The 27079-nt window shown below is 40.4% G+C and overlaps 1 protein-coding gene across 8 annotated transcripts in view; it reads right to left on the bottom strand.

The window, feature by feature from the left end:
• Positions 1-23174: 23174 nt before the first annotated feature.
• TBC1D5 (TBC1 domain family member 5) overlaps positions 23175-27079 on the bottom strand; it is a 318415-nt gene continuing 314510 nt past the window's right edge. For all 8 annotated transcript variants that reach the window (XM_051808278.1, XM_051808281.1, XM_051808276.1 and 5 more), the window contains one exon: positions 23175-27051. In XM_051808278.1, coding sequence (XP_051664238.1) covers positions 26758-27051 — 294 coding nt within the window. In that variant the 3' untranslated portion in view covers positions 23175-26757. The remainder of the gene's footprint in view (positions 27052-27079) is intronic.

Genomic DNA, 27079 nt, shown 5'->3' with positions numbered 1-27079 from the left:
TGTATTCCATTCTCTGTATCGTACAATTACAGTGTTTTTTACTTCACTGGGTTTGTGTCCTTGGCTCTTAGAACTAGAAAGTTACTTTGTGCAATAAAATAAGAGAATTACAGCTTTTATTAAAATGAGAAACTGGCTTTATAGGGGTTTCGAAGGTTTTATTCAAGTCCTTATTTTCACCATCTACGCAGTATTCAGCTAAATTTCTCCTAGAGATGCACACAGAAGAGAGTGTCCAAGCAAAGCTGACTGTGCCATCAAGAGAGACCGTTGCACAATGTGACTTCTATGCTATGGCCACGACTGAGGTCTTTCTGTTTGCATAAAAAGGAAAGTCTGCTCATAAAAATTAGGGGGAAAAAATCCAACCACTTACTTTTCTGCTGCTGTTGTGTGTTCAGCATGGTTTTAGTGGCACAAGAACTACTGACAAGACTCAGAAGTGATGTTGCAAAAGGTTCTTCATGTAGCAAATGTAGTGCTATGAGCCAAAAGAATGATACTGAAGCCTAAAATCTTTGAGACTGAAAAATAGGATTGCAAGTTGTGCACTGGACATTATTTCTCTTGTGGGACACTTACACTAACTATAACTGTAACTGTGCTCAGCATTACTTTCTTCAGAGGGATTGAATCATGTGCTAGTCAGAGCACAAGTGCTGCTGCAAGGCTATTTATGTAGCTACTTCTCTGTGCCAGATGCACCAAGGGAAAGGGGTTGCTTTGATCTTAGCCAGCAAGAGCAGAGCAGTGCGCACAGGAGACCTGAGCTCTCTTCCTGATGTTGTCATTCAGCGCATCAAATTACGCACAGCAAATCAACTTCCTAAGCTCTATACCTCAAAAGTGAAACAGATGGGTGATATCAGCTTCCTCCCACTGTTAAATGAGGATGAAGCACATACTGATGAAAACTCCCCTGGCAGACGATTTTGAGAGCTACATGCTCAAAAGAACACAAAAGGGTTAACTTTATAGAAGAGTGGCTTTTTCCATGTTCTGATTTTAGAGAGAAGGGACATTTATTTTTAATGATTTTCCATTTGGATTTTGTCTTAGTCTAGTTTTTGAGGGTGGATCTAAATTAATAGGATGTTCATTATGCTCACTGCACATAGGCACACAGACAATTTTGCCTTTAGGAGGAGGCAGCATATAAATGGCAGCATACATTGGACATTTCTGCTGTTGTATTGGTGCTATAAAAGCAAAAATAACCCCTGCCTCTGCTGATGCTGTATGTGATTCAAGGGGAACTAGATGGACATTAATTTAAAATTATGTATTACACAGGACTGGGTTTTTTTAGTCAGAAAATAGCATTTGATACACAGTCAGCAACCAATTTAAGTCAAAATTAAACTACAGATCATAGATCTATCTTACATCATGATCTCCAAATGGACAAAGCAGCAGTGTAGATTTATACATTCATATATCTTGCTTAACACTGTTTACTTCCTCTAATGACTTCAGTTTACTCAGTCAATTTTCCTCAAGCACAGCTTATGGCTGGAGGGTATTTTGGACTTATTCAGGCATCTCAGAATACTTTACAAATAAAACAGAGGCAACTGACCATAAAGCACGTGATATTACCAGTAGTGTTATTAACATTTCCTCATCAACAGCGATGGAGGAGACAAAAGCCCACTATCTCATTGGGGAATGAAAGCTACATCTTGGGGAGAGCTAAGAAGGAAAGTGGACACATAAATAACTGCCCTGCATCTTCATTAAATTGACACTGTTTCTCAGGACAGGACTGTGTTTTGGTAAAGTTACTGCAAGACCAACACGAGCCTTCTCTATATTCCCTTGAAATCATACAGGGATTGGATGTCTGTTGTTTGTGATCACCTTATTCGCAGTGTTGTGCTAAGGGTGACCTGAAGAAGCTGCTTGCAGTGGAAACAGGATTGATTTCCTGTGCAGATAAATCTAGGCCAGGGGATGGCTCTATTCAGTGTTGAACTGGCAAAGAAAATAAGGAAAACAAAAAAAGGCAAGCGCAGTGCAGGAACGGAAGAGGGAACTTATTCAAAGAAAGAACTAAGATTGCTGGGATCTCGTCTGTTTTTAAAAATAAAGTCTTTTTCAGAGTAAGGGGAAAGAGTATATTTAGGGCCAGCAAAACAACCTGGCTTTCCTGGCTCTATATATACACGATTTTGCCAGGCTCTGGCTAAAACCACCCAGTTTTCCCCCTCAGAAACAAACAACTCTGTTTGCTCCCAAAACTCAAAGAAAGCTTAATTCGCTTTAAGCTGCTAAAAAACCTTCCTGCATCTTGGGTTAGCATTGTGTGCCAGGCTTCAGCATGCTGAGAAATGAAAAAGTGCTTTGTAATGGAAAAGCTAGTTCATCCCTAACTACGTGGTGCCACAGTAATAAAAGAGAAAGTTGAAAACCTTTCCCTCTTAAAGAGGCCAGAAGGAACACAGAATTAATTTAAAAGGTGCAGACTCAAGAACACTGTTACCAAAACTATGCTTTCTGGCCATTTCCAGCCTCAGAGAACACTGGTTTTCTTGGATATTTGGTAATCCAATGAACTGCATGATAGAAAGAGAAAGCTACATGAAGCTATGCACTGTTATGGAGTGGAGGTTAATGAAGTTCATTTAACAGACCAGTGGTACAAATGTGTTATCAGATGGTTTGTGCAGATCCCAGATGGCTTCAGTAAAGCTGAGAACTTAAAACAGGTACCTCACATCTTGTCATTGCATTAATAAAGCATCAAGATACAGCTCTTCTGCAGCAATATTAATGACTTCCCATAAGTATGTGTTTTTACTGAGAAGGAACACATTTTAGCACCACATACCTCTAAGTCATATTTTTTTTTGTCAGATAATTGAATTATTTTTCTCATAGTGGAACAGTACTGGAAAACCTCAGACCTTGTCCTCAATTGCTGTACTACTTTGTTGATGAAGCAGGCAGCACTCTGAGCATGAAGCATTACTCTTCCTCCTTTCCTGCCAGTTGAGGAGCCACAAGGGGAAGGGGAGACTAAGCAGACCCCCACTGCATCGCTGGTTGTGATAGTTACAGAGCAGAAAAAGTAGCCAGGCTGGACAGGACGAGATACTCCACCCTGGCTAGGCAGTACATAAGATGCTGAACTAGCTCAGTTTCCAGAAGTCTCTTTGTGACCGTGACTAAATCCATAAGACTATCATGTATCACTAATTCCCTGCCAGTTCAGTCTCTGCACCACCTAATGATTGTAGCACCAGCCTTCATACTTGAATATACCTGACATATTTATATAATCCTTTGTTTATCAAGCAAACTGTAGTAATTTATTATGCTGTTGGCCAGTTGGCCACACCATTCTGACACACCAGCAACTCTTCTTGACAGTCTTGAATCCCCTTCTCACAGGAGACCTGCAGTATACCACTGTCACCAGTTGCCCTTTTGCATACAGCTTTTCCCATTCTCTTCTGCAGACCTCTGGGGAGTGTTTTCATAACTCAGTTCTTCCAAGAGTGGAAAGGAAGGAAATCAAATATTTTGTTACCCTTCCAGGAACAAAATCCAAGGCAAGGTCTTTCAAAAGTGGGTGCGGTTCTAGGTTCAGGCACATGATTGCTGTGAGACTATGGAAAGTTTCATGGGGTGTAGACTGTGTGTATATATGTACATATGCACACACGCACACACACACACACACACACACACATATATAATCTCCATCCCCAGGACTGTGTTTACCATAAACACCTACAAAGACCTGTTGACTCTGTGTTTATCAGCCAGCACTTAAATACTTTGCTGATTCAGGGTTCAGCACCTTGAATGACTATGTCTGCAGTCTGCACGTGTGCTTCTTGATGAGATGCATGCTTGTGGAGGGCTTTGGGAAGGTGCCCCAGAGCAACACCTTCAGGAGGGACACCTACCTCCAGCTCCTTTGACCACCCAGCAAGACCTCTCCTGCATGGACCCATGTCCTGCACTCACCTGGACACACAAATTGTGGCCCTTCCTGAACCTGGGGATAGCAGGGGTGTAGAGGAGACCGGGTTGGGAAGGCAAGAGTGCTGTGACAACAGTTTTCTGTCCTTTCTCTGCATCTCCTTGCAGATTTTCTTGGCAGCCATTGGAGGACAGAGTGTCACTGATCACACAGGCTGTGTCTCTACAGTTTAAATGCTTGCAGGATGCCCCTCTTCCTCTACACATCCCAGCAGGCCACAGCTTCCCTCTGGCCAGAATAAGGCCCCATGTCTGCCGCTCCCTGAGGATCTTAGAGTCAGTACACCCCCAAGGATAGATGTGAAGACACTAGAGAGAGAAGAGGAAGGTTGCTGGTGACCAGGCCCATCTTCAGGGCATCAAACAGCAAGACCTGATTTCTGGAGACATCAAGAAACATTCCCTCTGAGCCCACCCCAAGAGCAAGGCACACACAGGGGTTTCAGCAGCACCCTTTCATGGCAGTAGACCAGCAGCACCAGGGTATGAGAGCAGCCCCTGGCACAGCCAGGAGAGACAGGGAAGATAATACCGGTACATAACCCAAATATAGGTAACAGTAGCATTAACTTTAATAATACATTGCTTTCATGGGCCAAAACACAGCATTTTAGTTAAGACATTGCATTTCACTTGCATCTGGTGTTTACACAAGTCAGTGATTCAATGCCAGACAAATCGTGCATAATCTGTTTGGTAAAGTACTGCTGAAATAGCTGCCTGCAGCATTTTCTGTCTGTCTTCTCACTAGAGGCAATGGCTGGTTCTGTGAGCAATAAAAAGCCAATGACAGTTTAAGCTTAATCAGTTCATTCACCCTTTCAGGAAAAATGCCCAGAAACCAGCAACAATTTTGTGTGTCTCCAAAACTGTATGAGTCAGTAAAGTCAGGTCTTCAAGGTGGCTCTCTAATCAGCTCTCTTTTATACGTATCAAGAATGATAGCATATGGCATCTATGAAAGAGGAGATTTAAAGCTATGAAAGTTAACTTTAATCTTTTAGAAGAGTGTAAAAGGATGCCTCAGCAAAGCTTTGTGGAGGTCACTCAAAGGACTTCTACCAATGTTGCTTAAATAAGAGTTAACTGAGTTATTCATTCATTTTATGGTCCCTGTTTGCTTCAAATTCCCTGTCAAAAATTTTTTAATCTTTCTTCTTTTCTCTGTGCCTCGTGGCTGAGTGAAATCAGCGATTTGCGGTTTTGGGGTGAAGTGGGAGAGGCTATGTTATGAAAGCAGCTTCAGAGGGCACTTCTATGTATCCTTTTTTATTCCTTTTCAGAAGTGTATTCCATGAAGACACAGCCAGGTTGACTATGTGCATTCTTGCACTTAACAAAAATAGAAATGTGGATATTAGAATGAAGGGAAGAAACAAAGAGTCATAATTAAATTTCATGACTCGTTCACTAATCCTCCTGGAAGTGGGGCCCTGTTTGAAGGTAAAACTATTTTTCTGTGACAATATAGAAATGTAACTTTGCATCCCTTGCTGAGATACTTAGAGTTTGCTCAGATTATTCAGGTGTTGCTTTGGAGCAAATAAAGATGTGCTGGTATGGACAAGATTGGTGAATTAGGGTTAATTTAGCCAACCATGTAAGAATATGACTCAAATGAAACCATTTTATGCCTCCAAAGATAACTCATGAGTAGAATGCAAGTACTTTTCTATAATGTTCAGCAGAGGCAGAATATTATGCATATATAGCATGTCATTCCAGCCAGTAAAGGAAGCACTAGTCACTTGTTTCAAATTTGCTTTCTCATAGGTTGCAAGCAAACTTGCTAAACTTTACTAATTACATTTTTGAAAGATTGGAGAGATAGTTTGGGAATAAAAAGAATCCATAAAAACCTGAAAAGAAATTCAAACAGACAAGTAGGCTGGATAAATCCTTATACAAAAACCATTACAAACTCCTCCCACCTGCACCTGTGGCAGGTAGTGCATCTGTGGATACATCTGGATTTTCATTTCAAAACCCTGAAGTCTCATGAACCTAAGAAATTCAGCATGGGAACAGCTTGCAAAGTCTGATCACAAAAGTGTTTAGTAGGATCTTAACTTTCAACTGAGAGCAATCCTTTGCACAGATATGATTCAGATTCTTCTGAGAGAGCAGGATGGAGGCTATAGGGGTTTCTGATAAAGGACTGTCATAGAAGGATGAAATTAAGGACATTCTCAGGCAATCTGAAGACAACCCAGTATTAGCCATTCTCATATGTCTAATGACTTTCAAACCTGCATACTTGTTTATGCTATATAAGGCTGATCAAGAGATCTGCATAGTTAAGTGTTAACAATATTGGCTGTCAGAGAGTAGAGGGGCAAAACATGGCTTATTAAAAATGATTGGTGCATCATGTAACATTTTCTGAAGACCACCAGGATTACTTTCACCAGAGCCAGAGAGCAGGCCCAGTGCAGCTCTCCAGCTAGCTCAGACATCTCTAAGGTAAGCTGCCACATTGCTTACTTCATTCCTGTGCAGGACCTGAACAGCAAACAGTTTAAATTATCCCACGTTACCGCACATCTGCATTGCGCAAGGAGTGTGAACGTGAGTGCTTGCTGTTGCTCAGCTGGCAATCTCAAGGATATTCTTGTGAGAGAGGAGAAGCCAGCTGTGGTGCAACACCATGTTAACATCAGACATCAGCTTCCAGCCATGGACATCACCTGTTTGGTGCAAGGTTGGAAGGTTTCTGCACTGTGCTGTGTTGTCCATATACACCCACGCCCCCCAGCTTGAGTGGAAGCCAAAGAAATAAAACTTTTTTTTATGAACAGTCAACTCAGGCAGGGCAAAAGGGAAATGAAAGCTAAAGCAACCATGAGCTTATCATGAATAATCCCTCTCAGTTTCATGTTTCTGTGCAGAGAACAAAAGGCATTTAAAAAAAAAAAAAAGTGATCTAGCTGCTCATGACAACAATTTTTGGAGGTGAATGAAGGAGAGAGACACAATATCCTTGCTTTCCCCACAGATGCCACAAAGGGCTGGGAACAGACTGCAGCACTTACCTCTTCTGCCTAGCACCTCCTCTGAACTATGTTCTTCCTCCTCAGGGCAAAGATCAATATCAGCCTTTTCCTGGTGGATTCAGAAGGGCAAACTTTGGTGGAGAGATGGGAAAGAAGAGGTTGACATTATCCTGTCCACTCTCTGCTGAAAGGGGAAGTACCAGCCATGCTGGCAGCTCCTTGCTTCTCTGTTTTAGCCATAACTATTCAGAAAGCAGCTTCTAAATTTCCTGTGGGATTCATCCCAGACTCTCTAGAAGTGCAGATAATGAGAACCACAGTGCAGTAACCCCTGTTAGTATTACCTCTGTAACTTGCCATATATGAGATTTCTGCATCAAAATTAAATACCCTGAAGAGGCACATCTTACAGTTTTCTGTAAGAGCAGCAGTAGCACTGTTCAGAAGTATCAACACGCAGCAGATAAAAACCCTTTAAAGGATCATGGTAAAACAACAGTAGACTAAAAGATCAGGAGAAGAAAAAGTCTGTCTCCAGCTTTATAGTAACCTGCCCCTGACTGCCTTCCTCATGTTAATTTTGTATTTTACATATGTTAGATCAACAGGGAGCACAGATGGCTGCACTCACGTGTGAGGCTGCAGCCACCCACTGGGGCACCAGCAGCACCCCTGTCACTTCCCTGTATTGTGGGGAGGGGGATTCCTGCAAGCGCAGCGACAGGAGTAGGTCACTGAAGGTTAACAAGGGCAGTCAGCACATAATTATCACTCCCTTGTTAGCCTCAGACTCTCCGGATTAGAGTGACAAAGTAAGGAGGAGCTGTGAGAAATCAGAATGGGGTGCACCTCTTCATGCTGCAGGAGGGGGATGCCACCTTCCTGGAGGTCCTTGCTTCAATTCACAGGGGTATTTTAGAGGCAACTTCATCCTTTTGAGAACTATTACTATTTGAACACTTAGATAGTTACATTAATTTTCCTTAAGCATTTAATAACACTAAATACGAATCTAGAGAAAGTAAGTTTTCCTTCCTTTTTAATCCAGTGGCCATAGGCACATCTGTCAGATGGATTGTTTTCACACATCTCTCACCCTGTTTCTTAATCAATCTACATTACTCTTGGCTTGCAGTAAAAAGGACACTTTAAGATGATTAATAGCCCTCTTGAGACTACAGCTCCAGAATGCAGGTCTCATTTACAACAAAGATGACAAGAGCTCAATTAGCAATCTCTTTGCACACGGATAAGCAATGAAGACACGACTTTCTCTGTATCAAGTTAAAGCAGCAGATGAATTCCCAAGGTAGAGTACTTGCAAGGCAGAGTTTGCAAGAGTTATGTTTGCAATCAACTTACTGTTATTTGTTTCATCTTAATGTTCTCAAATAATGCATAAAATAGCTTGGGCTAATGCATAGTCAGGAAACTGGTCGCAGCTCACAAAGGTCACAAGTCACAATTCTGACTGAGAGGTGAGCAAATCAAACTAAGGGAGAATAAAAAGTTCATTTTTTAGGTGGGAGGCAGAGTGACATTACAAAAATAAAGCATAAAACAAAGTGATTCTGCTTATTGTGAGAGACTTGAAAGTCGGAAAAATACCAGTCCTGGTGTCACTTCTGCACTTTCATTATTAATCACTGTTCTCCACAGTGATTGTTTTCCCTTCTACTGGTTACACATACAAACTTCTGAATAGCATCAGCAGCAGTTAAAAAACAGGAGAAGAACTTGAAATCCCAGTACTGCATCTCTGGTGTGCTTTGGCACCTTTCTGGCATACTCCAGATTCCCAGCTTCCTCCAGTGAAGGCTGCCATGATGTGTGAATAATACTTTCTCTGTGGGGTAAGCAGGTACACTTGGAGGTGTTGTAGAAGACTTTTGGCTGGGTCACCTCGATGACTGTAGAGTTTGGAATATCTATTACCCCTTTATGTAGACCTCAGCAATCCTCACCACACATGGACCAGCCACAGGGACAGCTGCACAGCAAATTTACACAGGTGCTACTTAAGAACTGACTTGGTCACCACTAGCATTGGGGAGGTAGACAGCCCAGTATTTCCTGTTCTCCTGCAAGCAGGCATGACCTCTGTGTGTCTTGCTGTGGCACAGCTAGCACCTGCTGTTTGAGAAAGCTGGCCTCCTTGGAGCAGAAGTATGCAGCTGGCAAAGCCCATCTACTGCTGCAGCTACTCAGACTTCTCAAGGTAATGTGTGGCTGGCCACAGGAACTGCCCAAGTATGTCCTGGGTTTATTAGGCACCTCCTCCTTTTCTCAAAAATAGATTTGTCTTGATGCCAGATACTAGTACAAGTTGTCACAATCCTTGGCTGTTTATAGCTATTTTCCACTGGAACAAAGCTATAGACAGAAAGTCAGAAATTGTTTATTGAATAAATAATTGAATTAAGGTCATGTGGCTGGACAATTTTATAAACTCTTCCTGCAACATTGTTGGGACAGGAAAAGAAATCACAGGATGACTTTGAATCATTCTTTCAATGTTAAGAAGATTTTGTGGCTGCAGAATGCCCTAAGACCAAAAAGACTGAATATGATACCAGCCTGGATTTTAGTTTGTCAGTGCAGTTCCTTACACTTGAATTTAGCTATATTTGGCTATTTGGGGGTACTTACCCCCAAATGGCAATCATCTAGGTTAAATATGCAATGAAGGCATCTCTGAGAAGAAAACTAGTGTGAAGTTCATAACCCCACCATCTGCATGCACCAGACTCTAGGGTTCCTGCTGCTCAGCTTCTGCCAGAACTGCTGCCTCTCCTGTGTTGCATACAGAGGACATTCCCCTCATGAAAATTCCATGAGTCTTAGTACAGAATGCATAGAAGTAATATGCAGACTATACAGTAATACATCAGAGATCTGATGTACCTCCAATACATTCCTGCCTGTATAAGACACTCAAAAGATTTCTAAAGTCTACTCAAACCAGCCAAAAGATCCAAAAAAACTTGGTGAAATCATATCAGGTAGTAAATTCTTAAGTAGGTAGAGTTCAAGCCATATCTACAGATATGGGGTCGATCTTCTGTGATATTCAACATTCCACAAGTCATCAGAGCCATTTTCTCGAGCCTCGTGTGTTATTAGTAGTTTGTCTGTATTTTGCCCTTACATTCTTGAGGCTTCCTCTTCTCAGACAATTTTCCGGCAACAGAAAATGAGTAATTTCTGCTAAACTGGGTTTTATGAATTTTACCAGCTGTAATGACTGTTGTGTTGTCTTGCTAACTACAACAAGAAAATGACAGACAGAAAGGTAAATAAGGAAGGGAAGGGGATGAAGAGATCCCTCTGTGACTGCAAATTCCTAAATCCTGATCCATTGACTCAACACAAAGGTAGGCATCTTGATAATATCAGTGGAACAAAAACATTTCTGCTTTTACACATCATCCTTTAAAATCACCTTTAAATCTCAGACTGACTCAGCAACAAATATTATCTGTAAGGTCATCACCCTAAATTTCACAGCTCTTCATCTTATTGTGGTGAATACAAATTCCCGTGTCACTGTTGTATTCTTAACACTGAAGATATTCAAAAGTTGTGTTTCCAGGACTTCCTGCAAAAGTTGGTCCTGTATATTAGAAGCAATCACTTATCTGCAGGCATGTGCTGCTGAGTGAATCTGCCAATCATCTCTGTAAAAGAAAATTCTGCCCAAAGAGATTTTTCTTTTCCTGTGAGAAAGCGCTAAAAGAACATATTCTGCTGCACAGAACAATGAAAAAAACCACAAACCCTTGAGCAGAGTATTCCTGCCTGTTTTCCTTGCCGCTTTTGCACATTTTCTGTAGTGAGCTGGAGCATGGCCTTGCAAAGCTGAACACCGTTGACTCACCCCAATTTTACCACCTGAACAATGACTGACTTTGGCAATGTATCTGTTGTACAAAGAGACTCTGTTGAGTTCTTACACTGCATGGCACCTGGCCTTTGTTGTGCTGCATGTTTGAAAGAAGAATGATTGAAATTCCACTATGAGAACAAAAACGCTATAGCATTCCCCTGTAGCACAGCTTTGTGGAGAGGTGGGACAATTTGGCTTGTATTGCCTGGACATTCGACCAGATTTTGTTTAGGAAAGACTCCAGAAACAGTTAACTCCCCAAGGACTACATGGAAGGCTATTCTACAAATTAACTCACAGAGAAACAGCAGATTCATGGTGTTAAATTTGTTTTACCTGTGGACAAACACAAGAATTGAGACTTCAGGAAATTTAGGTGAACGCTTTTTTTACCACTTCAAAAACATCCATCTCTCTCTTCCATTCTACCTATTAAAGAACCCAAAAATATCTCAGCAAGTACAGTTGTACAGCAATGTGACATTTTTACTGTCAGCTTCTTAGCACTGATCACTCTTCCCTGTAGCAGCCCTATTTCAGAATAACTTCCCATGGCTTATGCTCTATGCCAAAATCTTGGTTTGCATAAAAGGCTATATGCAGTAAGGCAGGATCAGTTTGCCACAGTGCTGCCTCCAGTCACTCCTGTTACCCTATTTTCACCAAGATGTACAAGGCTGAAGTGAAATGTACCCTTTTCCAAGTTGTGTGGGTGCCTGCTGTGAAGATGCAGTGATGTCAGGGCTGAATAATTAAGTGATAATGTAATAACTGCGAGTTTGTGCTCCATTAAGTGAGCTCCTGCTGACTGCTTAATGAGCAAACAAACATTCAAAGCCCATTAATATTATTCCTGTTACATTAAAAGTGAAAAAGAAGACTCAAGTTCTTAGCAGTAACCACTTGGGATGCTTCTTCTGAAAATGGAGACCAAGATAGAAACCATGAATTGTCCCATTGCTGCATTTCTGAAAAGACTCAGAAGTTTTTTTTCTATTTGAAGAATGGAGAATTAGGTAACAATACTGACAGGTTTGCAGTTTCCTCTGTGCAACATCTGAATCCTTTGTGGCAAAAAGAACCTCCTCTTCAGGATACAGGTCTCCTCTTCCTGTATCAATGCCACAATGAGTGTATTGCAGAGGATGTGAGACACGCAGTTCCTTGGCTTGTGTGAGTTAGTAATCTGAGGACAGACTTGATGAAATATCCTTATTTGTCAACATAGCACACAGCATTTACAAAAAATATCTAAAAAAATCCAGTGGTATTGATGTTGCTGCAATGCTTGGGAAGAAGCAAAGTTCCATCTCGGTTTCTCCTGCCAGGGCATTGACTGAGTGTAGCATATTTTATTGAGGAGTCAGATGAGATATGGCCACTGTAAGAAGACCTATAGACCACAGCAGCCTCAGGCAGCCAGAACCTCAAGCCATATACAGCTTTTAAATGAAGCTTGCCGTTTTGAAAATAAAACCATCGTGGTTCAGAGATTAATATGAGGTTTAGGCTTCACATGATTGGTGACAGTCTCAGCACAACAAAACAAGCAATAGCCTTTTTGCTGGCACCATTGTCTTGTGTATGATCTGTGGGAAGACATCAAAGCATAGATTCCATTATTTTCCTCAGACGGTATTAAGGAAAAACCAGGATGTGAAATTTACAGCTCAATGCCCTAATTTCTGGAGGTCTGCTAGCTGAAATGGAGCTTCTAACAAAATATTTATATGCTCTTAGAAGCTTTCTCATGAAAAGGAAGAAGCATTATTTGCGTTTTCACTGGTTCTATTTGAGAATCCTGGCTAACATAAACTATTCACTGTACAGAGTTTATAATCAAAAGCATGAAGATCTGTATTTGCTTAAGAAATCCTTCCTAGAGAAATGTACATTCTTCCCAAGTACAACAGAAGTGTATAAGCCTAGTTTCAAGATTTGGTATGCTATTAAGGAACTGAAACTTTGTACACAAATAACGTGAACTACCTGCTATTTCAGCTCATAACAACCTGCAGCACCCATCTGGGTGCACCCTTGTTTACTCCAACCAACATGCTGAGCCTTACAGGAAATTCAGTAAGATAACATGCAAGAATGACATCTCCCCACTTCCTGAAGGGCATACTTCTCAGTATATCATCAAGTACACTGTTAGCAGGTGATTTTTTTCTCCACTAAAATTACCCTGATCTAGGTTATTTATCATATGATCTGAAAGGCAAGGGCTTCATAGCCTTAGTAATCGTGTTGGGTATTTTGTAAGAAACACAATAACAATAATGAAAAAGTATTAGGATAGAATTGGGGAAAATAGTGTGTCAACTTCCATTCCATTTTTAGTTTATAGCTCCAAAAGAGATATCTGGGGTGAGGTAAACTCCAGCTCTGGTTTTTAGGGAATGCTTTCCAGTGATGCTCTTGGACACAGCTCTCTTCCCTAAGAACAACTTTAGCAATGCTGGTAAGATTCGTTTCCACTATAAGAGGAGTCCCCCATTCCCCCCACTCCCCAAAAGAAGTTTAAATCAGTCCCGACAGAGTAATATTTGTGCCCTGTGCTTAGTCTTTTACCATTAGAAGACAGAAAAGATGGATGTTGGGAGGTCCATTGGGAATCTCACTGTCTAAGATGTTCAGATATGTAGGAAAGGGCTGCTGGTTTTACATAGCAATTGGAAGGTGAAGATCATTGTAAAAGACCAGTTTGGCAGTGCCAGCCATCTGGCAGTAAGTTCTTTCCATCCTAAAAACTTACTGTATCAAAGGCACACTGAGCAATTTGCTTTATAAAGCAAGTTAATAGCTGAGGGAACAGTCCTCTCTGTGATTATGATGATTGTCAAATACCACCATGCTAATATCTTCTTTAAGGCCAGATAAACATAGCAAGCTAATTACTTGTTGTTTTAATGATGGTTTTCACTACATACAAAGGGAACAAGTTAAAATATAGCAACTGCCAAAATGTTTCAAACCAACTGCAAGCATGTTGGTTTTTGATCTTGGCTAGGTCATCCTTGTCCAAAACCCCTTCATCCTTGCATAAAGGCTTGCTTATACTCCCCCAAAATACTAGGTCCTCTGTTAATGTTACAGTTTCCCAGCCTAAAGAAGATTATTTAAAGTCATCCCATATGTAGGAGTTCATTGGTATTCTTTCTCAGACTTTCTAAAAGGAGAAGTCTTGGTTTGCAGACTCAAACATCAAAGCATACCATATTTGTTCTGCACAGATTTCTAAAACCCTTTTTTTTTTTTCCCCCCCAGGAAACTTCCTCTCCCACAAAGCAAATGAACTAATGAATTCAAATAAAGTTCAGCAATTTTATGTAAAAGTAATAAACACCCTGAAATAAAAAACCACACGTGCACACATAATTACTTCTTCCTCCTCGCAGAATAGGTTGAATTGCAAAGACCTGGAAATGTACTTTGTGAAAGACTCTGAGCAAAAGAACCTGCTCTAAATTCTTTCATTATCTCATGCTGCAGAGAGATTGCACTACATGATATTGGCTAAATTGGCACGTAACAGTGCAGAGGCTGACTTACCTAACACCCTTTTTTGTCTGTGCTGCATTTATTCCTTAATGAAAGCATAAAGCTGGTCCAGCCTTTATTGTTGAAAACCACAAAGGTAACCTAGAGTATGAATTACTTTTCCAGTCATTGGCAAAGAGTAGGCACTGTCTGTATTTTCAGCATTAGCACACATAGGGAAGTGATAAGTCAGGAGAAGTCATGCATCTATCAGTCAATATTTCCATGCCCTGAGAGTTACTGTTGTCACAGAATGATTTGTCAGAGCAACAACTTTATTTAAATGTATCAAACAACGTCTGATCCAATTACTCCCATTGCACGTACCTATTTGATCCAGGCCATGCTTCAAACATGGCCTTAATCTGAATCCTGTAGAAAATCAAAGCAGAGAGTTAGCCAGTATGCTCTGAGCATCCAGGCCACTGCAGCTTTTTCTTTGCAGCATTTATACAAACAAGTATGTGATATCGATTATATATCTATAGTACCTTTCAACTTACCTCTGCAGCCAACTGTTTTTCTTTCTTTTCCAAATTTATAGTCCTCAGAAATGCTGTATTCAATAAACAAACTCCAACTATCAATCCAAAGTAAAGCAGGGTCTCCCCATTACCTCAGCAGCAGAGGATATAATTTTTCATGTGTTCGTTATGCAATATTAGGACAGAGCTATAATTATACTCTCCAGAGCTTGGAAAATGGCATACAGAACAGCTCAGACAAGACTTTCAAAGCTGCTGGCAGTATTTTCAGAAGTGGCAAAGCACTTGAGCTATTAAATCCAAATATCCACTTCAGTGGTATTTAGGCACCTAATCCATTCAGATGTCAACCTCGTCTGGCCCCACATCAGCATCCTACCCATGAGCCCACTCTACCCTTGCAGATTACCTCAGGTTACCACCAAACCAAAGAGCAACCAGCTCCTGCTCCCACTTGGTGCCAGCTCTGCCCACTGGCTGTGTGTTCACAGTTCTAGCTTGCTGATGAGTTGTCACATCAGTCTTCTCCAACAGCAAGGCACAATTATTTGTCTGCTTGATTCTCTGTATGACACTTGGGTAGCTGATGGACCTTAATGCAGCTGGGATGGGAGCACAAGGAGTTCCCTGTTTCTATAATGACCACAGAGACTACAGCAGAGATGGTAGTATTTGTTCTTGGAGAATCTCAGGCTCCTTAGTCACAGGTCATCAACCAAAAAACCCCAGCATGGGCAAATGTCCAATTGGGGCAGAAAAGGCAGTGCTTTGCCTTGCATTGAGGCAATTAAATGATAAGTGCTTGGCAACCTCCATTTGTTATGAACTGAATCTCTCTTTCAGTCCCCATTTCTTGCACTGTTCCTACCAAGAGTTGTGTGAAAGTCTGAGCTCAGTGTAGGCTTTACTCTTGATTTTAATATTGTCTGAATTTGCTGCACATCAAGTTGCATCTGGCAAAGCACAGATGCTCCAGGAGAATTTCTAACTTTCTGCAATTGATTGGTAATCCTGAAGCAATGTTTGGTAACATATCCTTGTCTCCCTCCCTAAGTGCCCTATACACTGGACAAATTAAATTCAGGTGCTCTCAGACCCATCCTAGTGAATTACTTCTGAAGGACAGTACTACAAGGCTGCTATTTCATAAACCATTCATTAAGCCCTAATGTGACTAAGGTCCTTGTTATTCATGTGTACTTCAATTTATTCTTTGAGCTGTTTGTAAATTTGTTTTGATGCAACTAGAGTCAACAGCCTTCATATTGCACTCGCACTCTCCTCTTGTTATTATCACGGTGCAGATAGTTTCTTTTAGCCTCCTACACCTTTGCTCTGAAAAACTCATCTTCAATCTTTAGCTGAGAAGGTAGGTCTCAAAATCACAAGACACTATATATATATATAAAACATTTTTTGGAAAAAGAAGTATTTTTTATGAAACAGAAAATGTGTTCTAGTTGCCAAATGTTCCTAAAATTATCCTCCTAATCAATATTACACAAGCATTTTCAGCAAAATCTCTTAGCTACTTTCATTAAACTATGTGAAATGTAAAATAAGGGAATTCAGGAAAACTCTGAATGCAACAGTAATTATGGTGCTAAAACACGGACTCCATAACAAAAGTCTAACCAGATGTTAGCTTCTTGTTTACTTGTTTAAGAAAATCTATTCAAATGCAAAAGTCAGCAGTGGCAATGAGCTTATGCTGTGCCTTTCCCCTCTCCCCAGTCTTGTACCTTGGGATCTATTTTTAATGCTGATTTAGGTCAGTGCAGATTCATTCTGCCGTGGGGCACTTGCAGTCCACAGGGCAGTGCCTGATCCATGCATTGCATTGTAAAGGACCTTTGGTAACAGGGCTCTTCATGCTCTTCTTATTGAAGAGCCCAGTTCATGGAGAAACTTGGAGGCTGTGCTCCCCAGCTTGCTGGTAACACAGGCTGTGGCAAAGGTTGGGTTTCAGGGTGTGCATGGGGTGGTTCTACCTGCTCAGATGCAGACTTCTCCCACCATCACTGGTGGTACCACTTGCCCCCTCTGGAGCACAGTTCGGTGGCAATTTGGTGACCCAATGCCACAGAGCATCACCGAAGAGGCAGTGTGCCCATCCTCAGAAGGAGGATCTCTGCACATTTAAAAGAAAGAAAATCAGCCCTGGTACATTCCTGACTCTGAGACTGAAGAAAGCCAACCTCCTCACCCCCCACACCCTACCGCTGAGTTCAAGTCCCAAGAAAAACTCTGTGATGAAGATTTTCAGCACTAATCCAATTACAACCAAAAGGGAAACCTTTCTCCCCCGATGCAGCCAAACTGGAGGACACGTGGATGCATGAAAACTAGACTACACCAGCCTGTATGAGGCTTAGTGCCCATTCACACCAATAGCCTTTGCAAACTTGCCATGACCTCCACCATAGCCCCAGAACAGTGATAGATGATGCTGAGGGCTTGGGGAGCAGAGCATGGGGAGGATGTCTGGCAGGAAGTGCAGCACAGGATGGCTGCCAAGCGGACCATGGATCCCCCAAAATCAATGCAGCGACTGAAAAAGTGGGCAAGGGCCAGGTGTGTGCTGTCCATATGCTGTGAGTGCTCAGTACTGGGTTGCTGGCGAGTGTCCCGTCCTTGGCCCAGTGTGGAGGCACCTGGTGGCCTGTGATTCCTCTTCTAGACCTCCCCTGAACTAAGGCGATGACTTCCAAGAAGCACCAGCTGCTGCCGCCCTCGCTGGGTTTTGCTATGTGATTTCGTGCCATTAGCAGCAGGGAGGATCTGTGGTAAACTGCTCACAGCAGAGGTGTAAAGATGCTTTTAACACAGATGTTTTATGCACAACCAACCAGATTTGTGAGTCAAAGTGTTATTAGTGCCTGGTATCTTTGAAGACCAAGGGGTACTTAGGGGCTTTGTCTGCAATGAGCATTTACAGTGGCCCTGGATAGGACAACGACCTGTCACTTCTTATGGGTGTCCTAAATCAGAAGGACATACTTGCCATCAGCAGAGATGAACAAGCGCTAGCACGGAGCTGTTCTGATGGAGCAAGAGGGGAGAGGAAGCTCTCCTCAGCATCCAGGTTTCCCAAGTCACTCGTACAGCAATGTAGCTGATAAGCAAAACGCTCTCAACAGGCTTAATCCTCAGTCATTCTCTCTAAAACTCTCAAATTTTAACAGATTCTCTTATCAGAAAAAAATAAAAGTTTTCCCTTGGTGCCTTTATTTCTGGAGACCACTCTCATTACCTTGACTTGCTGGCTTGCAGTGCCACCCCAAGCCCGGCAGTGAACCATTGATGCCCATGGTTATCTAGGCCAGCAGATGTTGGAGGAAAAAAGAAACATACCTTGATCTGAATAAGCTGCTGTGGCTGTGGGCATCAGTAGAAGTGTGCTGATTTACATTCAGGATGGTCTGATCCAAGCAAGCTGGGTGTCTGCATTGAACAGACAATTCTGAACTGCAGGCTCTGAAAATGGGGATTTACCTCTCCCCACAGTGGCTCTGCATGCATGATAAGGTTAGGGAGGACATTTCCCAGCACACTGCTATAACCTTGGGTTAACCTAAAGTATGGTGAATGCCAATCACACAGCTAATGGTTTCGATATTGATACAGCATCCCAGTCTGCCATACAGACAGATGGCCGGGCATGTACAAAGCCAGCTTCGTTTGCCTCAGTGTATGAACTATCCCTGACTGTGCTGCTCACTGGCTCTCCTAAAGGACTGAGGTTTTCATGTCAGAATCCTTCTACATCCAGCAGCCAGCACCATAAAATGTGAGGCCTGGCTGTGAGCGTAAGCTGCCAAGCCTGGCTCTGTTCTCAAGGAGCATCCTGCAGCACAGGCCAATCTGTCTGATGTAGATTTTATTTCTTACTGAAGGTAAGCTCCCCTCCATCTAAAAATCACTGATTTGATGAAGGAATTTTAAAATGTCATGAGCTGAAATAATTACTTGTATATATTTCCCATTTTGTATTTTCTGTAAAGCATTACATAAAATTTCCAAATGAAATAATTTTGAACCAGGTGGTGACTTTATCTTAGAGAATATAAAACCAGTATACTTGAAACTTTTATTATTTCTTTCTGAAGGGGTGGTATTTCACAGTTTGTTGAACTCACCTGTCTCCTACCTTATGCTTCTATTTGGCCTCATCAGCCTTTTTTCAGCAGACATTGGAGTTTGTATTTTTATCACCAGTGCCCAGTGCCTGTATTTATCTTGATCGTGTCAGCATCCACAGTGTGCATTGATGACAAAGGCTTATGAAATGACAGAATTTTGGGCTGCTTCTCTGTACTTATGAGGTCTTTGCTGTGCATTTCATAAACTTGCTGAAAGTTATGCTCATCTTTTCTGATTGTGAAGGTAAAGGATAAGTTATCCTCAAATAATAGTACATCGCTCTATCATGCAGACTGCTTCCTATGAATACTTACCCTTCAAAAAAGGCCTGACTCCTCAACAGCCTGTGACTTTTGGTATGTTTGTGGCTTTGCAAGGTCAGAGAACCAACAAATGTTTTCTGGCAATTTGGGCAATTCTGGCAATTCTGCTAATTTGGGCCAGGCCGTGAATTGTGTTGTACCCTCACATCCTTCGGTGTGGTTTTCCCCAAATGAGTTGCAACTTGACCTCTCATAAATCCCACCCTGGGGTAGGCAGAGGTGGGGAGATGAGATGGTTCTGCAGGCTGTACACATGCCAGGGCACAGAGAGGAAGACAGGGGATGATAAGAAGGGAAAATAAAGTCTTGACATATCTTATAGACGCAGCCCAAAAACGTATTTACAGAGAATGAAAGATTTTAGAAAACAATAGGAAATTTTATATGCAAAAGCATGTACTGATTTTCTTTATTAAAAAAAAATCTGCAGAAGCCATATTCATCATATACCTTTATTCAATAAGGCCAAATGCATCTTAATAAGCACTAGCCCAAACAGAGTCCTACACTCAGACAGATGAAAAACTGTAGACATTTTTTCTCTTTCCAACATGTCTTAATAGATGTTGGTTTTCTACTTGGTGCAAGTTACCAAACATACTAATCCCATCCAGTAAAAAACTCAACACTTACATTACAAGAATTTTAAAGATGCTATTTCTCTCTCTTTTCTTTTGCTTAGTTCAATGGAGAAGTTGTTGCAATCTTTCTGTGGATGTATAACAATAAAAACATTTCTTAAAAAAACGTAATATTCACATACAGCAAAAGTGTCAAAATATTAAAAAGGAGATTTTTCTTTTCTGCTTATAAGCCACTCTATGATGCAAAACTTGCATCCCACAGAAAGAAAATACTGAGGAAAGCACATTGCAGTGACTGCAATGCCAGCATGGTTAATGATGCTTAGCAATTGCTTTCCCATTTTTATTTACTCTGAAGCTTAAAGATCCATGAAAGGTAACAAATACTAATTTTCATCTTTTTATCCATCTTTCTGTCAACACTGTAGCCCACAGCCCTTGCCCAAGGATGAGCCCTCCCATGATCCACACGCAGGGGCACACACCAGCGTGGTGTGGCCTTGGGTGTCCCACGTTTCTCCCAAGCACAACCATGGGCCACCTTCCCCTGTGTCCATGAGCACCCTGCCTCAGAGTTGTGGCCCCTCCTGAGGACACACACAAGTTCTAGTACCACACTACACAGACCTCCTGGGCCTGAGGCCATTTCTGTGGTCTGACTAGGGGGAGTAGTGAATTTTAAATTTCTTTTTAAAGAAAAGGGCATAGTTCTGTAGTGTATTATTTACCCAGATGTAGTCCAGTGCATTTACCAAAATGTGCTGTTTTTTAGAGATTGAAAATACACCCTATTCCCATTCATTTTTAAAGCTGATGCTTAACTCAAGGCCCACTTAGTACAGGAAAAGCTTTGGAGAAATCAATGTCTTGTTTCAGCATTTTTAAGACAACACATATCAGAACGCTGCCTCACAGGCAGTTTAAATACACATAGGCTGTTTTTCAAATAAAAGAACCAAAAATCCTTTGCAAAGATATTTTACCAGGAGAGGGAGGAAAGAAAAAGCAAAGCATTTTTTAGCCAAGCCAAGATTCTTCTATTTTTTCTTGATTGTAAAGATTACAACGGAAGTATGGATAGAGAAAATATTAGGCAATAAAACTTACAATAAAGTTTACCACAGGGAAGTCATGAGGACTAAATATGGATACCGCCTGCTCTATAAGCTATTGTGAGATTTTCATAAGATTTCAGATTTTACACGAGCACAAGAAGCACACTGGTTGGGCTGGTGGCCAGGCTGCAGGCATAGGGTATTGGAATCCTCAGAGGAGGAATGGCTACCTTTGATCACAGTGACTGAGAATTCAGTTATTCAAGAAGATTAAGCAGCTGAAGTTTTTATGGGTTATGCCTGGTATCACAAAACTGCCATATGGGCTTGGCTGTGGGAAATGAGAACAAAAGAAGTTTGGAAAGAGGGTCTGCTGAGGGCCTCTCCCATCACAACTTCTTTACAACTTAGTAGACACGTGCAATTCTTTGCTTATGCACTGAAATTAATTTTCTCCAGATTTTGAAAGTTACTGGTCTGAAGTAGAAGTTAAATGTGGTCCTAAACTCTTACCTTTAGGTGCTTCTATAAGTCACACTGTGCTATTAGCTGGAGGCCGGAGTTCCATTTAACTTTTCTAAACTAGATGAAACTTTATTGAGACCTGATAATTTTTGCAAGTCTAAATAAGTTTTGTGTGTATTTAAACATTTTTAAAAAATATTTTTGCTGTATTTTTATCCTTGGAGCTTTAAAAATGGTTTTAAGAACAGGCTCGTGTTCATTTACTTTTTCTGTCATGTGTTCCAGCATGTTGCAAGTCCCCCCATTTATGGATAAAAATTATAAATGTTCCTGAGTATTGCACAGAGGTATATATTATCCAGTAAGCTATATGACACCTCTGACAATCTGCCTTTTAATATCTGTTTGCTTTATTTTCTCTCTTATTTTAAAGGGCAATTTAATGATACTGTGAAAATGCTACTATATTCCCCATCCGCTGAATTCAACTAACACAACAGGTGGGAAGTAAAGATATTGTGACAACTATTCTTACATCTCAAAATTATGTAGCCATTTATATTCCAAAAGGTCTCAGATACTGACATGATAATTTGTAGTATCTTTGAATGCTTCTTTGCATGAGTTAGTGAGTCCCTGAAGCTCACAGTCAAAGCCAAAGCTGTGAAAACTTTCTCATCTCAGAGCTCTACAACCGCATGTGATGATTTAAGCAGCAGAGTTCCCATCAGATCTCTGGAAATGATTACAGGGTTTTTCATGTTGTCACCATGGAGGACAGTGAAAGTGTTAAATCAGTGGGATTTGAAAGATCAAATTCTTACCATTCACAGAAAATGGAACCGCAATGTCTTCCCTCTGCAGCTGACATATTTTAATGCTTCCCACATCCTTGCATCACTAGGTTTTTGCAAGCAAAAAAAAAAAAGATAGGTTTGCACAAACCTACCTGATGTAGTCAAATGAGGTACACAAGGGCTACCTGAAGCACAATTTAGAAAACAGTTCTTATATTTCGTATATGTCTGGAAAGAAATACAGCTTTTTGTATTGGGCAATAATTTTGTCCTGTTTCTGGTGCAGGGTTTCTTTGGTTTTAATTTATTTATTTAAGTGACTGCTCCTCAGTTGCACTTATTTTAGCAGTGTGGGACCAAACTTCTCTGCTACTACACTACTGCTATCAGCTGAGTTACTGTTATTGAATTAAATCGAGCTCACTGTTTGAAAGAGCAGAACCTGGTGAAATAATGAGTACAGTATTATTATCATTATTATCATCATCATCATCTTGACAGTGTTTGTGATCATGGCAAACTATGCTAGAAGGTCTGTACAAACAGAGAAAAAGATGGTTCCTGCCTTGAAGAACCCACAGTTTAAGAGAGTCTCAAGCTGCAGCCCTTCTAGCTCATTGTCTGTTTCCAGGGTTGTGCATTTTGCCTCTTGCAGGATCCTCCCACATACCTAAAACCTCCCTTACCATTGTAGTGGTTAAATACGTTGTGAGAAGCAGGCAAACAAGTTGCCTGTGTGCACATTTGAAGTTGCTGTTTCTCTGATGACCTTCTTTCATGCTCTTTCATCTCTAAATTTAGCTAACTGCTGAAGCTGGAGCCTAGCAGACTCCGTGACACAGGAAACACTAATGCAGAGACTGTATACAATCACTCTCAACAGAACAGCACAGATTACAAGACAGTGTAATTACTATTCTGTAGCCAAATGAAGTTTATTTTATGAAATTGCACCTTTTCTAGTCTAATAAAACAATAGAATCATTCATTCAAGACCAACACATGCAGCACAAAATCAGAAGTACTATTTAAGGGTTGACACTCAGAATTTGGAAATCTGTTCATGTTAGGATTGCTGTATTTGAACAGATGACATTGTAACTGCCAGGCACAAGTACACTTTAAATCTGAAATGTAATCTTTTAAATAGTTGCCTCAGTGCCACCTAATGAGAACATACTGGAGAATCATAGGAAACAGTTAAGAGGGTGAAATAAAGTATTGAGATTCAGATAAGTACTGTACAGAAACAGGTACTGTGACTGAGACACAACGATGAAACTGTACGAGTTTTATGAAATTGCAGAAAAGTTACACCATGTTAAATTCTGGTTTGTTATTTTCGAATACAAGAAAAATGGAAAAATAGGAAATATTCCATACTGTTCAGTTGAGATAAATGACAAGCAGTTTTATTCCCTGGATCACATATATAAAATCAGATTAAAGTATTAATAAACTTTGTGCTTATATCGATAGTTTTGAAGTTTTTAATCACCCTAGCTCTCAGAAATAATATTTCCAGTATTCTAGCCAAAAAGCTTTCCCTCTTTTTTGAGAAAACAGCACAAGCGCAGCCCAGAAACTTTGTTAATTTTTTCTTTAATAAAGCGGGCGAGATGTTCTTCCAGAGTAAAGATGCAAAGCTCCACAACTAAATCAATACCCAGTCAAAATATGATACTGCAGTTCTGCAGTACGTACAACTGACATGACATGCAAGGGACTTTAAAGTAATAAATTACAGATATGAGATACAGTACAACAGTCTCAGATACATATCTTAATGCCTTATTAGTTTTCCTCAGTAATTTGCAATGCATATAATTTTTCTATCTGATTATTGTTATCCATGAGCATTATGAACAGGTAATTTTTGGAGAAAAAGAATAATCTCATGTTTTAAATGACAATTTCTCTTTCAGTATATTCTTAACAAAACACAAGACAGGATGATGATTTGACATTTTATCTAATTACAAGTTTCTAACTTGATGAATATACTAAAATTCTAACTATCTCTGCACTATGGTCAAGTATCAGAGACAACATATTTGAGATGTGGAAGGACATGGTACAGCCAAAGCAGATTCATTTACTGGAATTTGCTCTGTTCTTATTCGTATAATCATCTCTCTGCTTCTGAAGATTTTTATCACGTCCCATGGCATGATACGCATTCAGCTCATCAGTATTCACCGATCAGAAAAAATTTCTTGGAAACTCCCAAAATCTTTACAGACTTTTACTGCTGTTTTAAAATATACAATATTAAAGATACAACTAACTTACAAAAATAAAAAACCTGTACAAATCACACTCTTCCATTGGCAATGAGACCGTTCAAGAAAATAGCAATGTGATCCCTGAAACAACCAACTAGAATAGAAATCAAAAGACTGATGCTTAAAAAAATAAAAAAGAAGTAAAAACATTTTCTCCCGCCAAAGTACTGGAATCTTTGAAGGTTTATGTATCACAGAATATAAAATTTTTCTCTCTGTCCCCAGAATATTTTTTCCTCTTTCCACAGGTAGCTTTTGAACAGATTCCCATTTTTGGTGGTGTGGTACAAGCCTTGCTTAATGGGTTAAGGCTAGAAAAGCTTGAAAGACCTAAATAAATCAACAGCCACCTAATCCCCTGGCATTCATGCAAACTCAGGGAAATAAAATAAACCTGAAGACAGGCATGCATGCTGAATTCCATAGTGATTTTCTATGAAGCTTAAAATTAAACCAAAATAAACACCTTTTGTAAATGTTACGCATTTAAGATCTTTCATCTAAATAGTCATCTGACTGTTTGCATCACTCTGTTGTAGAGAGGTATGATGCTATGCCTGCTCATAACATTCTAGTATTTTACAAGGCACAAATAATCTCCAAAGAACTACATGACAGCTTTTGAACATGTAAGGACATGGCAACTACTATGTAATTACATGACAATTAACTCTTCAATTCAGCCTCTGACACAGACCTTGTAAAATCTAAGACCAGCAAATCACACATCACCTCATCTTTGGAATATGGTACTTCACTCCATCTACAGTTACAGACTAAGCAGCAAATAACTACCATTTCTTACCTTCCAATAAACACAAGCTTCGTCATGCAATTATGAAGTTGTTGCATAGTATAATGTATATGCATCTTCAAAGCAAATAATACTTTCTTTTTGCTGCTGTTATAGAGTGATATACTAGCATTCCTTCCTCAAGCTAGCTCTGTGTGGACCCTGCAAGAAGAGGTGTCCACTCACCACTGGTTTAATTTTCTGAATTCCAGCAGAGGTTAAAGGGATCAGAGAGCACAAAAAAACCCCTTATCTACTTGAAAAAGCTCTTATTAAATGCACTAGCTACTTGATGGGGAAGAAATACACTTTTCCATAGAAGAACAAGTTATAGAGTTTATTATAAACTTTCTGTTGGTTAACGCTGCTGCACCATTATGTTTTCTTCACTAGAAATATGGAAATTGTATAGGAATATATGTAAACAGAGTCTATAGAAGATAATAGCAATGAGACATAAAGTGCTTTTAATTATGAATATTTCATTTCACTTTGCAACCTTCCCTGGTAAGTTATCATACTCAAGCTAGTTTTAGTTCAACTGGCTCAGGTCTACACTATGAAATACTGTTATCTCCCTTGCACCTACTGTTTTAACTGTGGTAGTCTCAGTAAAATAAAAAATAATTCATGCCAGGGGAAGTAAAAGTAGACAAATACAAAGAGGGGAACAGGTGAACTGGGGACTCTCAAGGGGAAAAAAAAAGGAGACAAAGGGAAATAAGGCTCTGTTGTATAGCTTCCCATTCTCAAGGAGTTTGTCACACAGCCTCCTGTGAGCGCTGAGGAACAACTACACAAACCTCTGCCTTGAACACACCTCAGGCTATTGCTGGATGAAAATGAAGAAACTAGGATTCCTTAAGGGAGAACAAACTTACTACCAGGATGATCCTTTTAATCTTTCTGATATTCATTCCCTACTTCTCTAATCACAGTCTCATAAGAAACAGTACCTTTTCCTACTCAGAATACCCAGTCAAGCATATTTTGTAAAAGGACGACATTAAATCTGGCTTGTCTTTGCTGCTTCAGGTCTGATGCCAAGTATCTACACATTTCCATTATGGTACCTAGCACATACTATTCTATGCTTTGGGAAAGCAACAGTTCTATAGCAAAAATGCTCCTAAGTAAAGTAACAGCATAACTAAGAATAACACTATATTAGAACTGGGTTTTACTGAGTCCTTATTTAAGGCAGTTATTAAAAGGTGTATATTATTTTCAAAAAGGTCAAATTTGTGTTGCCTTTTTTTTTTTTTTAATTTTAATTTAGGCTTTTGGCAGCTGAAATGGGTTACCTCTATCTATTTTCTGCCCTTCTAATCCAACAAAGTGTCCAGCCCGTGGAATCATAGGAATTTGAACTGAGTTGTAATGACTGACTTCCCAAACTCTCCCAACCTGTTTCTTTAGATGTCCAGTGGGCTGACAATAGCAAAGTCAGAATCTTTGCTGTTGTTACTGCTGTCGTCATCAGGGCTGGAGCTCAGGTTGCTGGAGGAGGCTGAAATTGAACCCATCAGTGGGTCAGAGAATATCAAAGAAGAACGAGATGGAGCTTCTGGCTTCACCACTGACTCCTTGTGTGCCTGAAGGGACTGCACCGGCTCCGGAACAGCACTTTTACTTCCTTCCTCTTCTTTGGAAACCATAATATAGTCATCAGCACTCTTGCTCTCACTAGTGCTCGAGTCAGTCGTAGTCTGTGAGACAACAGCACAGAAAGGACTT

The sequence above is a fragment of the Manacus candei genome, unplaced genomic scaffold (assembly GCF_025592945.1).
Source record: "Manacus candei isolate 608988 ecotype Guabito, Panama unplaced genomic scaffold, ASM2559294v1 h1tg000072l, whole genome shotgun sequence".
NCBI classification, from domain to species: domain Eukaryota; kingdom Metazoa; phylum Chordata; class Aves; order Passeriformes; family Pipridae; genus Manacus; species Manacus candei.
This window is presented reverse-complemented; position numbering and strand designations above follow the sequence as displayed.